This window comes from Leptodactylus fuscus, chromosome 1 (assembly GCF_031893055.1).
Source record: "Leptodactylus fuscus isolate aLepFus1 chromosome 1, aLepFus1.hap2, whole genome shotgun sequence".
NCBI lineage: Eukaryota > Metazoa > Chordata > Amphibia > Anura > Leptodactylidae > Leptodactylus > Leptodactylus fuscus.
The window spans coordinates 125,155,902-125,171,841 of NC_134265.1; the positions used below are offsets into that span (position 1 = coordinate 125,155,902).

The 15,940-nt window shown below is 42.7% G+C and overlaps 1 protein-coding gene across 2 annotated transcripts; it reads right to left on the reverse strand.

Annotated features, from left to right (window-relative positions):
- Positions 1-203: 203 nt before the first annotated feature.
- On the reverse strand, positions 204-15,006 carry CFAP73 (cilia and flagella associated protein 73). Of its 2 annotated transcripts, XM_075262985.1 has the most exons (7): positions 14,930-15,006; positions 12,228-12,333; positions 8,963-9,067; positions 8,573-8,773; positions 6,660-6,881; positions 5,573-5,731; positions 204-385 (listed from the first exon to the last, which is right to left on the reverse strand). In XM_075262985.1, the coding sequence occupies exons 1-7, from the start codon at positions 14,983-14,985 to the stop codon at positions 290-292; spliced, it is 945 nt and encodes a 314-aa protein (XP_075119086.1). In that variant the 5' UTR covers positions 14,986-15,006; the 3' UTR covers positions 204-289. The 2 variants fall into 2 exon arrangements, with proteins under 2 accessions (XP_075119086.1, XP_075119093.1); XM_075262992.1 differs by lacking the exon at positions 5,573-5,731.
- Positions 15,007-15,940: the final 934 nt, after the last annotated feature.

A 15,940-nucleotide genomic window follows, 5' to 3' on the forward strand; every position in this document is an offset into this window, starting at 1 on the left:
TTAACCCCCCGCGTGCCGGCTACGTCCATTCATTTCTATGCGAGCATGCTGTTCGGATCGGCTGATCCGAACAGTACTCGCTCATCTCTAATAGGTATGTGTGTTTTTACTGGTACACAAAATGAACCGTGCATAGGGCCTAGGGTTCAATCGAACCCTGGTTAATAACCACTGCTGACTGGTCACTAAGAATGGGTGGGGGCTTCTATTGCATTGATGGAGCTGGTTCTGGCTGACTGTGTGTCCATACCCTCCAACATTCGTTCCTGATCTTTCAGGTATAACTGGGTCAGTTAGTGGAAGACACAGCTGTAGTCTGTGGAGTTAGCTCATTCTTCTTTAGATCCTTGTGTATAGCATCCAGATCCATAAAGCACATTTTAATCTAAATCGAAAAGAAGGTAATGAATGATATAGACAAGTCAAAGAGTAAGAAAATGGCATTTTGAGAATTTCCCATTTATATAGCTTTATCCCCCAAACTACACCAACAATTACATTGTTTTATTTAACTAGAATTAGAATGTACTACCATAGTGGTATTGTGCATTTGACATTTTAGATCTCTCGAGCCCCATTTACTTTAATGTAATGCTTTTTCTAGGACACGACTACAGGACTTCTAGTGTTGGGATTAAATTCAAGTGCCTATTAGGCTAAGGCCCCACATTGCGGAAATGCAGGATTTTTTTATTGCAGTTTTTTGAGACAAAGCCAGGTGTGGATTGAGCAGAAAGGAGAAGTATAAGGACTTGCTATATATTTCCCATTCCTTTTGTAGCCGTTTTTGACTTTGGCTCAAAAAAACGCAGCAAAATCTGCAACAGAAAAAGCTGCGTTTCCGCAATGTGGGGCCTTAGCCTTAAAGAGGTATTCCCACAATAAAAATCATACTTCATATAAAAGTAAGTTACAAAATATCACTGTCACCTATTGAAAGCAGTTAGCATGCCACTCGAGAAATCCCAATGAAATCTCTCTATCCCTACTACTGTTTGAGGACTGTTGTCAATGGATATGACCGGTAGTCCATCTTCATTCAGGATGAGAATGCTCAGTTAGTTTATTTCACTTTACTATAGCTGCCTATTAGATCAGGGTTACATAACCATGCATGCACCTTACTATAACAGGCAGAGCATGTGCAGTGCATGAATGATTTGAGGTAGGAGAAATGGCCAGTGCAACATTTTGAAAGCACACAGAGCACAGTGTACCTGGGAAATGTAGTTTTTTCTAATAAGCAGGTAGTCGCGTCTTCTAAGGACCACCCACTCTGGCAAAAGTAAGCTGAAAATGTAATGGTGCTATTAGGGTGCAGATCTTGAAAGAGACGGCACATAGGAAGTGGGTGAGGTCACATGCACAATGCAGATAGTTTATCTGCATGGTGTTCAAGTTTTAAAAAATGTATATTGGAGAAACCCCTCTAGGATAAAGTACAACATTTTTTTTTTTGCTGATTGTGCAGCATTTTTCTTTAGCCAAAACCATACAGTGGATTGAGCAGAGGGGAGAAGTATAAGCACCTCCCATATATTTCCCATTCCTTCTGTAGCCGCTACAGTTACTAGTTGTGACTCAAAAAAAACACACCAATGTCTGCAACAAAAAAAGCAGCTTTTTGCCTTAGACGTCTTAGTCTTCTCATAAGTGGCGTTTTATTAGGAAACATTTGCTCATTTCTGAAGAGATATCTATCAGCTTCAGGGTGTTGTCACTCAGGGTTAAGGCTAGGGCTATAGAGCGACTTTGGCTGTGTCTCCAGTTGGATACAAATGTCACCCTACGACTCCTACACTAAAGTTAGTAAATGGAGGCGTATTGTGACTGCTGGTCAATCTTCTTGTGACGGAAGTAGAAGCGCTACCATTTTATTGTCTTTCCTTTATTACTCACTATGCAGTAGCCTGCAAAAACAATGCAGCCAATAATCAGTTAGTCACAGGACTGAATGCGGCCGCTACCCCATGTGGCACCAAACTGAGAGCGGTATTGCAGCCAAAAACAGTCATGGATCATAATGTAGCATCCCGGAGTGCAACTGCTCCTACTGTCTTTGTGCTTCTGGTTACGTTATTATGTATGTATTATGTATATGTTTCATATATTTATTGTTTTGCAGCTTTCCCTTTGTTTTCACCCTCATACTTGGTACAGCCCTGGCATTTCACGGGCCGGTGGGGTCTGGGTGTCTTTTAGTTCCCAAGAAAATATTACGGTCATAGGAGTTCAGTTTGTGATGTACAGTGAGAGTTGGCACTGGCACAACTTGCCCTACAGTTTCCTTTAGAATTCTTGAGGGAGAAGACTGAAGCCCAAGGCTTTCCTCAAGACAGCCTTAAGACAGGGAATTTCAAGCTGTCAAGTCCACAGACACAGTGCCAGGAGAAGAGGAGTCCTACCTGACAGGAGTTGTTATCTAGAACACACCTCAAGAGGTAACTGGGCGCAGAAAAGAACTTCCTTAATAACAACCCCCAGAACTATCTACTGGCTGTGGCTAAAATTCTGAGAGAGTTGTTGGAGTGGACTACAAGGCACTTAACCGCTGTGAGAGAGTGAAGGGTATGGTGTGGGAGGACAGGTATGTCCCAGTCAGGCATCTAAAGGGTGTATGGTAAGACCCACACCAGGGAGGTCAGATAGGTAATTAAGGCCTGATATAGTCTGTGTGTGAGGACTAGCAGTGTGGCAACACACTGACAGAGCTGACCTGTTCAGACCGAACCTACAATGCAGGTATTGTGCCACCTGTTGTTGTTGCCAAGGCGGGAGTCTGATAGCCAGGCTCCTGTATAGCCAGGTTACAGTTTCTTTTGTCATAGTTAGTTCTCAGCCGAGAAGGTTTTTGTTTTGTTTGTGCCTTTGTAAAGGCAGTTTATGCACAAGAAGTGAATAAATACTGAACTTAAGTGCAACCCAGTCTCTTTGTCCCTGTATCCTGCACTGCTACCGAGCATCTACCTGAGCGATTCCCCACACCATGAACAAGTCTTGGCATCTCTTATTACCAGCAGAGGTGTAACTAATGGGGTAGCGGCTGCCACAGGGCCCGAGACATTAGGGGCCCGGCGACAGCTGCTGCGTTTTTTTTTCTTTTCTTACCAATTCTTACCTATTTACTTACCAATCCTGGCAGTGGCCGGGATTGGTAAGTGACGCCACAGGCCCCACAAACATCATTATTATACTGAAGGGTCTTTTCAGACCCCCAAGTATAATGATCAGTGGTTCAGGGGAGGTAAGGTAACATAAAAAACCGTGTTACTTACCTTGAGCCTTACTTTGGGCCTACTTCTGTTACTCTCCGTGACGTCACATGACCGGGGCCTGCGTCCTGGGTCATGTGATGTCCCGGACATCATTGAAGATGGCCGACACCACCGAGGACTGCAGCGGAGAAGGGGATAGGTAAGTAACAGTGTTTTTTATGTTGGTGCCCCCTTCGGTCTCTGATTAGTATACTCTGGGGTCTTTTCAGACCCCAGAGTATAATAATTGTTCATGGGTGTCCACAGTGGGGCATAATACTGTGTGTAGGGGCCACTATGGGGCATTATACTGTGTGCAGGGGCCACTATGGGGCATAATACTGTGTGCAGGGGCCACCATGGGGCATAACAGTGTGTACAGGGGCCACTATTGGGCGTAATCGTGTGTGCAGGGACCACTACAGCGCATAATAGAGAGCGCAGGAATGCGGGGGGGGGGGGGGGGGGGTCGGGGTCTTCGGTGGGCGTCAATTGGGGGGGCCCCGCCGTTCCTAGTTACTCCACTGGTTACCAGGTCTGGGGATACCAAACAGTTGGGACACTACTACCCCCATCAGGAAGTTGCACAAGTTAACAGTTTACAGTTGCCACAGTAAACTTATCCTGTTTCACTGCATCACTGTATCCTGAGTCATTCCTTTACCATCAGGGTCCTTCCAAACGCCACCAGCTCAGAGTATAAGAGAACCCATCTCCAACTGGAAGCGCCCTGGGAAAACTACTACCACTACCATCCAGTATCACAGCATCCCCCCTCGTCGGTGTCCAGCCTAGTTGGTGTGGTGGGAGAGATTGCTTGAGGGCACTCAACCTACCCGGTGACACAGTTATTGCCACTACTACTCCCATCCTCTTGTTCCCTCCCTCTGAGCTGCAGCAATAACACAGGAGAAGGTATGGATAACAGGTGCTACTCCTCCTCTTTATTTTTTAATTTGAACCCAGTCTTATACAGGTCAATTATCAGAAATGACAATTCCCAATAATTGGTCCATGTAAAAGGACCTTTAACTATGAGTGCAAATAAGAACCCCTTTATTCCTATTTATTATATTTATCCTACTAATATTATATTATATTAAATGTGAATGTGAATATTACGGATTTGGATGAAATTCGGCACATAGATAGATTATAACCTAGATTAACACATAGACTACTTTTTATCCTGGTAAATGACATGGCTTCACGACTGTTATGAATTTATGTTCGCATACTATATTACACTGCTCTTGGCAGCAGGCTGATAATGCCAGGTCTGTTAACTCTCTATGTAAACACTCAGATAACCCTTAGTCCATTCTGTACATGCATTTGCATATTATCTGATCTGCTCCAGGCAATGTGCTGACACACTGGATGAGAAAATACCTTTAATCCAAATTGGCAGTTTGCTACTTTTAAACATGCCAGGGGAAAAAGAAAATCAATTTGTTGCAAAATTCTAAAACAACGGCAGCTATGAAGGTAGCCAGAAGTCTACAGAATTCTCCTCAAGCGAAGCTGAGGGGGATCATCGGTACCAACAACACACTCATTATATGGCGTCCCAGCGAGTTGCTGAGATGCCGGAACAATCACAGGCACGGTGCGAGGAACAAGTTCAGTGGCAGGCCAGCTTGAAAGCTGCCAAAATGCCAGAGCAGGTGGATTCTCAATGCCAACAACACGCTCATTATATGACATCCCAGCGAGCTGCTGAGATGCCAGAACAATCACGGCACAGCACGAGGAACGAGTTTAGCGGCAGGCCAGCTTGACAGCTGCCGAAACACCGGAGCAGGTAGATTATCAACACCAACCACACGCTCATTATATGGCGTCCCAGCCAGCTGCTGAGATGCCGGAACAATCACAGGCATGGTGTGAGGAACAAGTTCAGCAACAGGACAGCTTGAGAGCTGCCGAAATGCTGGAGTATGTGGATCATTGACGCCAACAACACGATCATTATATGGCATCCCAGCAAGCTGCTGAGATGCTCGAACAATCACAGGCACAGAGCGAAGAATGAGTTCAGCGGCAGGCCAGCTTGACAGCTGCCGAAACACCGGAGCAGGTGGATAATCAACGCCAACAACACGCTCATTATATGGCATCCCAACAAGCTGCTGAGATGCAGGAACAATCACAGGCACGGCGTGAAGAACAAGTTCAGCAGCAGGATAGCTTAAGAGCTGCCGAAATGCTGGAGCAGGCAAACCATCGACGGCAGCAATTTGCTGAATATAGGCGGATCATCGATGCCAACAACACGCAGACAAAGTCGCGGGCAGAGGCTAGTTAATCATAATTACCTTTTCAAGCTGCAATTCTGTGTCCTCGATGGATATGTCAGACTTGATATGCATCTGTCTGGTGATTGTTTGGAACAGATTTAGAGTAGCCATCCTGATGCGACCCAAACGTAGTGTGTTTTCTGCTGCTGTGTTTTGGATTTGTGCCCAACTTGACTCCTGCAAAGGTTTTTAGTTCATTAGGTATATGTCTTTGTATATTTGATTTACAGACCATAATGATGTACACTAGAATAACAACAGCAGTACAGTTCATGAGACTCCTGGTGATCTGGAAATCCTAGTACATAGTACTCTCAGGCAGGATTAACTGATTATTCTGTGGCAGTGGATAATATTGGTAACCTTGTAGGCCCCACAACGTTTTTCTTCCAGCTTATAATCAAAAGTATGTTTTAATATATTGTTAAAGGAAGTTTCCATTATATTTAACAAAAAGGTGCACCTACATCATAAATAGACACTACAGTAAAACTAGTTTAAAAATGACGCGCCTGCAAGAAATATGGCAAAAAAATAAATAACACCCATTAGGAATACACCACCCCACACCCACTCCCAGGGAAAGCAACATTCATCTTTATATGGGCAATACATAGAACTATCAGATCACTCATTGTTTTCAATTATTCAGTGATTTTCATTAACATTATAGAACGACTGGGCACCCTGTAGTGTACAGTACTACACAGTGCATGACAAGGCAGCTTCTTGTATTTGTGCTATTCTCTGAATGGTTATTCTTCGTATGACCTCTATTATCAAAGCACCCAGAAATGCTTTAGGGAAACGCACTGCATGTCACATTATATACACAGTGCTTTCTATCAAAAGAAAAATTCTTGTGACTTGTAATTAGGCTTTAAGCTAGCTGCTAAATGTGAAAAATAGTAGGTTTCGGACAATTGTTTTACCATCACAAGACCTGATGGTCATACCGTTGATGGTCATACCATTTGTATATGCACTAATAACAATCATTATGTTCTTGTGAACCAAGGATAGTGGTGAATACAAAGACTACTCCATAGCCATACATTGTGTAATAAAGTATTGAGGATCACTCCAAACATATGATCATCCTTACCCATTCAAGAACCTCAGCTCTTCCCTTTTCTAGCACCCCCTGTAGATCTGCTATTTGGTTATTGAGCTCTAGGATGTGGCTATGTGCCTCTTCCTGGTAATGAAGTAACCGTGCCCTTTCCCTCTCAATTTTCTCCTGGTGCCCCAGCTCCTTTTTCAGTAAATTTTCTTGTGTGGCCATTAGTGTGTTAAATCGATCAATCATCTCTTGGACTTCCTGAAACTAGAAGAAACATATAAAACAATCAGCCGTAGCATTACAGCCACTAACGGGTAAAGTGAATAACAATACTTGGTGGCAACAACTTAGGTACAACAACCTGGGAAATTGAAGGTGAAAGTCCAAACCTCTTTCCAGGCGCTATGTATGCCATTTTGGGCCAAAGGGGTATTCCCCTTACAACAATCATATTACATATTAAAGTAGTTTCCAAAATATCCTGTTCGACCCATTGGAAGTAACTAGCCAAATTGTATATAACACTTAAAAAAGTCCAATGAAATCCTCCTTTTCCTAGCACTGTTTGAGTGCTGTTACTACTGAATGTGTTGTGTAATACATCTTGAGTCAGGACAAGCAGGCTCAGTGTTTTCCTTCCATGTAACTGTTTATTAGATCAGGGCTACATAACCATGTGTGTGCGGTCCTAACAGATGACGCAGGAATGATTTCTGTTCGGAGTAATGATCAGTGCACCATGTAGGAAGCACACAGAGTAAGGGTGCATTCACACTACGTATACTGAAGCTTATTCTGAACGTAAAACACGTTCAGAATAAGCGGCGTATAAAGCAGCTCCATTCATTTCTATGGGAGCCGGCATACGAGCACTCCCCATAGAAATGAATGGGGTGCTTCTTTCAGTACGAGCAGTCCCATTGAAGTGACTGGGAAGTGGCGGAGTGTACGGTAAGCTCTGCTCATGCCGAGCCGTATACGCCGGCACTTCCCATTCACTTCAATGGGACTGCTCGTACTGAAAGAAGCAGCCCATTCATTTCTATGGGGAGCGCTCGTATGCCGGCTCCCATAGAAATGAATCGAACTGCTTTATACGCCGCTTATTCTGAACGTGTTTTACGTTCAGAATAAGCTTAAGTATACGTAGTGTGAATGCACCCTAAGGTACACCTGGGAAAGGCTAAGCCCCACGTAGTGGGTCCTAGCACAAAAAAAACCCTAGAATTCACTAGATTCCCACCCACTTTACAAGGACTATAAAACACCACATTTTTTCTGCTGTGTTTACAGCATAAGGGTCCCCAGCCTAAGTGTAGCAGGGCTGCAACACTCAACACAACCTATGAACATGTATAAAAGCTGGTTTTTAGAATCCTGGCCAGTCCCTTTAAGATAGAAGAATGGGGAGATTCCTTAATTTCCACAGTTCTGTCTAGTTTGCATCAAACCAGTTGTGGGTTAAAGGATCCACATATGCAGCATTGGACCATTCATGTGTTCTTTCTCCTGAAAATAAATGAATGAACTGAAACAGATCCCAAATATGCTTGTGTCAATTTGCCTTTCCTTTAGAGCATCCTGTGTCTGATCATGTCCACTGTTACTATGCCTGGGGATTGTATATTCTGTCCTTATAATTTCATACACCTAAGACCTAGATAAATACAGTATATTATGCATACACTGGCCACCCAAAGGCTTTAAAGGGGTTTTTGGACCCCAAATAGATATATCCACAGGTTAGGTCATCAATATCTGATCTGTGGGAGGTCCAACATGTAGAATCACGTGTGTGCATTCTGCTCCTATTCAAGTACTATGAACAGTGCTGCAATTCCCAGAAACCACCATTATACGGGCCTGCAGTGCATTACTTGAATAGGATGATGGACAAGTATGAAAGACTTATTTGGGGTCAGAAAACCCTTTTAGGGGGTTTAAAGGTCATGTACCTCTTCAGTCCTCTCTAGCACCCTCTGCAGATAATTTTGGTATATGCTATTCTTTTCCTGGCGGTGCAGCAGTTTTTCCTTACGGGTCTGCAGCTGTAAATTTTCAGCTTGTAAACGTATTGCTTCTCGCTCCTTCTGTGCTGCCAGATGCCGCTCTTCACCTGCTTTACGTAGTGCACGCTTTCGTTTTGAGTCATTTTCCTAGAAATAAAATTATATGTTATGAACATGTATATTTGTTGTGTTTTATGCTGATTGTGATATGGGTATTGTCAAAGATTCCCTTTTGGAAATAGGTGCAGGTGGTAGAGGTAAGGCTGCCATCTGTCAAACTTCGATACAAATGGCTTCAAAGTCAGTAGGTACATTATAGCAAGCAGCAGAGCACACCTTCAGAAACTTATCAAATTTGAACAAGGAATCCTTGAGTTTCTCTTCTTTGTGTTCAAGTTCAGCCCGACGTTGCTGCAAACTTTCTGCCTTCATCTGAAATTCCTGCGATAAAAATAGATCAAACTAAGATTAGAATGAGTGAGAAGTAAGGATATTAAGAATATTAGGAAGCATTTTTAACATTTGCATTTGTAGCTAATGTGTTGCTAGTATTGTAAACCAGTCTGGAGCTTGTCAGGTTAACCAAATGTGTTAAATTGATAACCTATTCTTAGAATAGGTTATCAATATTAGATTATTGAGGATGGTTCGAATCCGCTATTTGAATGGGCACTTGTGCTAGCGCTTTGGCCTCTTCAGTTGTTACATTGGTCCCTTCAAGCACCTTAGTGACAAAGGTGCTGAAAGCAGACCATTAACCTTAAAGAGGACCTTTCACCATATCCGGGCACAGGCAGTGTTATATACTGCCAGAAAGCTGACAGTGCGCTGAATTCAGCGCACTGTCGGCTTTCCCGATCCGTGCCCGGTGTAAAGCGCTATCGGTCCCGGTACCGTAGCGCTTTACAGTCAGAAGGGCGTTTCTGACCATTAGCCAGAGACGTCCTTCTGCCTCGCGGCGCCAATCACGCTGTGCTGTGGAGCGGGGAGGAACGCCCCCTCCCTCTCCTGATAATGCTAGTCTACGGACAAGCTGTATGAGCAGAGGGAGGGGGCGTTCCTCCCCGCTCCACAGCACAGCGCGATTGGCGCCGCGAGGCAGAAGGACGTCTCTGGCTAATGGTCAGAAACGCCCTTCTGACCATAGAGCACTACGGTACCGGCACCGTAAGCTCTTCACACCGGGCACAGATCGGGAAAGCCGACAGTGCGCTGAATTCAGCGCACTGTCAGCTTTCTGGCAGTATATAGAACTGCATGTGCCCGGATATGGTGAAAGGTCCTCTTTAAGGCTAAGGCCCCATGAAGCGGGCCACAGCAAAAAAGCATTGAGGATTTTCCACCAGAGCTTTTCACAGAAAGTCTGCAGAGGTCCACTCTGCGGACTTTCAGCTTCCATTACACTTAAAGGAAAACCAGCAAACGTTTCTGTAGGTATAACTGACATGTGGCAATCTTCCAGACCCCAGCGATTTTGGAAATTTCAGCATGTTCGCTGCTTGTATTTTTCCACAATGTGTGAATGGAATTCGTTAGGGACTATAAAACAATGTAGTTTTTGCTCACACGTTTACCCATGTGGGGCCCCAGATTAAAAGGGTTTTCCCAGGAACATAATTTAAATCTATAGATAATTCAATCTTGTGATTAAAAGTTTAATATTTTTGCAAATATACAGTAGTCAACAATTTTTATTTTGAAAGGTGTGAAAAAATGTTGTAAAGTAATTCTGTCAAAAACAGAATTATTAATACTTTATTTATGTCAATTAACAAAATTAATTAAATGAACCAGAGAGAAGTGTAAATCAAGTCAATACTTTGTGTGACCACTGTTTTTGAAGAAACCAGGGAGGGAAGTTGTTCCAAACATCTAGGAAAACTAACCACAGATCTACTGAGGATATAGGCTTGCTCAAATCCTTCTGTCTCTGCATGTAATCCCAGACAGACTTGATCTTGAGATCAGGGCTCTGTGTGACCCATATCATCACTTCCAGTACTCTTCCTCTATAGGGTGGTGACACCAAGTATTGATTTGATTTAGAGTTCTCTTTTCTACATTTACTTTGCATTTTGTTCATTGACAGAATTAAACTATTAATACTTCTATTTTTTAAAACATTCGAACTTTGAACTTTTCCATATCTGCCTAAAACTTTTGCACAGCACTGTAAATAATTAAAAACTCTGAAGCATTTTAAAGATTTTCTCTAACCATCGTAGTGACAGTCTTTTATCCTGATTGATTAGGTGAATACGTAGGTGAATGCAGGAATTTTCTACGATCTGGCGTTTGCCAGAAACTCAGCCATGATGCCCTTATTGTGAACAAGTTAGGCTACGTTCACATCTGCATCAGTTTGTCATATGTTCTAGTCTGTATGAGGACCACAACAATATATAGCCAGACCACTACAATAGGGGATACATAAGGAAATTAAAGGATTCTAACAAACACCAGACCATAGAAAGTTTCTGCATTCCTGTTATATCCAATGGCAACCTTTCAAGACAACAGACTAATTAAGGATTAGTCCATTAAGTTCAGCACAAGAGAAATCTTTACAATTGTGCAAAATGTTTAATTATCTATATTTGCAGAAAAATTTAGTTTTTAATTGTCTAGAATTTTAAATATGGATGTGAAACCACTTTAGGGCTAGTTCACACGGGGACATGGACGCCGATTTTGACAGCGGATTTCGCGGCCAAATCAGCGTCTATACAATGTCCACACTATGTGAACTGCTCCCGCCGCGACCATCGCGGTCACGGCTTTCACCTCCGCTGTCGGCTCAAATGAATGAGCCGACATGGAGGGCGCTGCGGCTGGGCGGAAGCCGCGGCTCATCGCGAGCGGCTTCCGCCCGAAAGATAGGTCATGTCGCTTCTTTTTCTGCTAGCGAGCTAGCAGAAAAAAAAAAAGCGAGCAGTTCACATAGGGATACATTGTATGGACGCTGATTTGGCCGCGAAATCCGCTGTCAAAATCAGCGTCCATGTCCCCGTGTGAACTAGCCCTAAGAAACCCGAATGGCTCCTTTTAATAATAATAATAATAATAACAATAATAAATTTTATTTATATAGTGCCAACATATTCCGCAGCGCTGTACTTCAACACTCAGAATGCAAAGTAAGCAGAGCATAAGTGAGAAACTTAGTGAAGATGGTCACTAACCTTACTTATCAATTTGTTAGAAAATGGATGCCCAAAATCATGAGTTTTAGGTTTCATACCATGATGCAGTTTTTCATAAAGAACATCTATAGCAATGACTTTGAGTCTCGCCAGAACCCAAAGTGTTACTATGGCATGCTCTTGCTTCTTTCATCTCTATAGGACTGCTGAAGGGAATCCAAGTACAGCTCTCTGCTACCTCCGCCAGTACCACAGAACTGAATGAAGCGGCAGGTAAACACGTAACTGACCACTCAATTCACAACGGCACAGGCCTTCTCATCTCATGAGGAAGAGTCGAAGGATCAGTCCTATGCATAGGGGAGAACTTGTAACTACCAAAAATCTTCTGCTATTATGTTCTGTTATTAATCTCATTTCTCTATTTATGTATAAAAAGAAAGGATATCAGGATTCACCTCTTTTTGGGTGTTTAAGGCTTGTTCAACCTCAATCATCTCCCGCTTCTTCTCCAGAAGTCTTGTAGCTGGTGTCAAGAAATCATCCTCTCGATCTGGCATTCGCCTAAAAAATAAAACCAATACAATGCACAGTTAAACATATTTTATATTTTAATAAATCAGTGTCTATTGTCTCTTATAACTTCTCTTGTAAACTCCAACACTTACCTTGTAGCCCCTATGCAAAAAAAACAAACCCATAACTAGTGCTACCTGTTCCAGCACTGGGGTTGCCATCAATTTAGGACAGAGTGCTCGCAGTACAGAAAATTACTAAAGCTAGGTTCACACTAGCATTTAGGTCTCAATGGACCGAAACCTGAATATTTAGCTTTGTATGGAGAATTCATCAGGACGTCTGCAGGAATGACTTATAGACACTTATAATAGAGTTTCCCTTTCACATTTATAGTGGCAAAGTGCAGTATGTCCAATGCCAAAATATAATACAGTTTTCTGAACCACTCTACCATCTCAATAAAGGAGTAGCCGGGAAATCTAATTCCTGACTAGAGATGGAGGACATGGAGGGAACGGCGTTCAGAGATTACAGGCTCCTGTCAGCAATTCCTATATTTTCCTGATGGGCCTTGCAGGGAAGCAGCAGGCAATATGATGGGTTTCAAACCTGTGCATCACTGACAAAGAGATAAAACACTATGGGGGGAAATTATCAATAGCGTCGTAGGATGGAAGCAGTACAAGTCACAGAAAATGGCGCAATTTCTGTCAATTTATCAAAATGGCACTCATGGCATGTTAAATGAGGCTCGGCATGTAAAGCACACTTCTCCTTCCATCATCTCATAACTGCCATATGTTATTTTCTGCGTTTTCCTGGCATACATTTTTTTTCCTGTACTGCTTTAAATAAGCCATATCTTTAATTAATTTGATCGATTTTATTGACGTTCATTTCACAGATGTTTTCTTAGAGAGAAGCCAACAGTCCTTTTTTTAAATTTGCTATTGTGTAGGGGTACCTATGGAACGATTTTCTAATATACTTTAACTTATTTCACTGTTTTTTAGTAAGAATATGCAAATCTGTCTTCCATGATGTAATTAAGAAGACAGTGCCTCAGTCATGCAGCTCAATAGAGGGCGCTCCCTTTAACATCATGCCCGACCTTCCCAAAGGCCTTTGTTGCAATGATGTGGGATTTTACCAAGTACAGTCTCTCAGCCAAGGACAGCTGTTTCGATCTGATTGGATCTCTTCAGCCCGGCGCAGAGAAGACTGACTTGGCAGAGGTGAGAGGCTTCTAGACAGGGTTAAGGATATCCCCGTAAGCCGGTTTTTTAGTAGAAGATAGGGTCTTAAGCCTCTCCCTAGGAATGTTCAAACTTAGCAGTGCTAAGAAGTCCATTCTGTACACATTGGAGAGAATTTATTTAGACTGGCGGTTTTATAGTCAGAAGCCTGCCTCTACTATATGCACTCTGAAGATCCCCAAATAGTGCATATAATCACTAATGTTTGTTATATAGTCTCTGTCTGTCTATCCAGTAGACTGGCAGGCAGTTAGCAATTATAGTCAGTGCATATGGAGTAGACACAGACTAGGAATCTGCCTCTACTCTAGGAACTGTTGTATTTGGAAACCGCAGCATGTCAATTATACCTACGGAAACGTTGGCGGCTTCCCTATAGGTGTAATTGAAGCAGAAAATCTGCAGTGCACAACTCTGCAGACTTTCTGTGAAAGACACTGTGGGAAAAACTGCGATGTGTTTCCACCATGGGTTTTCCCACAGCTTTTATTTTTCACTGCGGCCTGCTATGAGAGGCCTTAGCCTTAGGGTCTATTCACACAGAGGAAAATGGCGCTTTATTTGGTGCTGAATTCTCAGCCCTGAATAAAATGCCTCCCATTGACTTCAATGGGTGCCACTAGCTTTTTGTTTTCCACCAGCGGAATTTTCTGAACCCACTGAAATCAATGGGAGGCTTTTTTTCAGCACTGAAAATTCAGCACCAAATAAAGCGCCATTTTCCTCTGTGTGAACACATAACATGTATATCAGCCATACCTGTGAATTCCAGCTCTGCCCATCGACTGACCATCTTATGTATATGGAGGGGTCTAAACTCTCACCCAAAGGCAGGCGTCTTGAGAAAGAAGGATGGGGTTGCTGAACTTCATTTAATTGTCCTCAGGGAAGATAAACTACCAATACAGGAGTCTGCCATAGATTTATTCTCCATTGCCCATGTTCCTTTTTTTCTAATTTCTTTTACCATCGCAGCAATGAAATAAAACAATTGTATAACCCGGATACAAAAATAAATGGCATAATACAAAAGCAGACTGCACTCCTTCCAACCGAGCATGCATGTGTATGAAGTGGTAGGAATAGCTGCCAGTGTACATGTATGGACATCTATTCTGATTGCCATGGCTTTCCTAATACATCAGATGATACACTATGTATTACCATAGGGGAGCAGATGTCACTGCTGTGTACTTACAGCTGCTCCCACATGGAGACAGGGATACCAGCCTGCCTAAGGGGATACATTGTGTATAACGTGACTACAGTATACATACACCATATACATTTATTGTCTGGTTAACCCCTGAAGAAGCAGATGGTTACACTGCCAGGCCCATAGAGCCTGCACACTAGAGGGAATAGAGAAGGAGACATGTGCTCACACCAGCAGCTTCTCCTCGAACGCCGCGCGGAAATACTCCCGTAGTTCACACTCCATGTTTACCGCACCGATAGCGCCTCTCAGTGTACTCAGGTCACCATGGAGACGCTCCGCCCCTCACAGCTACTGCATTGGGGATAGCAGGAAGTCGGGATCGGCCATTTTTAAATTGGGCACAATAACGTATTTTAGTTTCTGCAAGACAAGCTCTGCAGGTCTGACGATGGCATTACCATAGCAGTAAGACCTCCGTATTGGTGTCCCTGCCCTAGGTGCCCCCATAGCAGTACTACAGACTGATACATATACTTTATATTACACTGTTACCCCCATAGCAGTACTACAGACTGATACATATACTTTATATTACACTGTTACCCCCCTCCCCATAGCAGTACTATAGACTGATACATATACTTTATATTACACTGTTACCCCCCTCCCCATAGCAGTACTATAGACTGATACATATACTTTATATTACACTGTTACCCCCCTCCCCATAGCAGTACTATAGACTGATACATATACTTTATATTACACTGTTACCCCCATAGCAGTACTACAGACTGATACATATACTTTATATTACACTGTTACCCCCATAGCAGTACTACAGACTGATACATATACTTTATATTACACTGTTACCCCCATAGCAGTACTACAGACTGATACATATACTTTATATTACACTGTTACCCCCATAGCAGTACTACAGACTGATATATATACTTTATATTACACTGTTACCCCCATAGCAGTACTACAGACTGATACATATACTTTATATTACACTGTTACCCCCCTCCCCATAGCAGTACTATAGACTGATACATATACTTTATATTACACTGTTACCCCCCTCCCCATAGCAGTACTATAGACTGATACATATACTTTATATTACACTGTTACCCCCATAGCAGTACTACAGACTGATACATATACTTTATATTACACTGTTACCCCCATAGCAGTACTACAGACTGATACATATACTTTATATTAC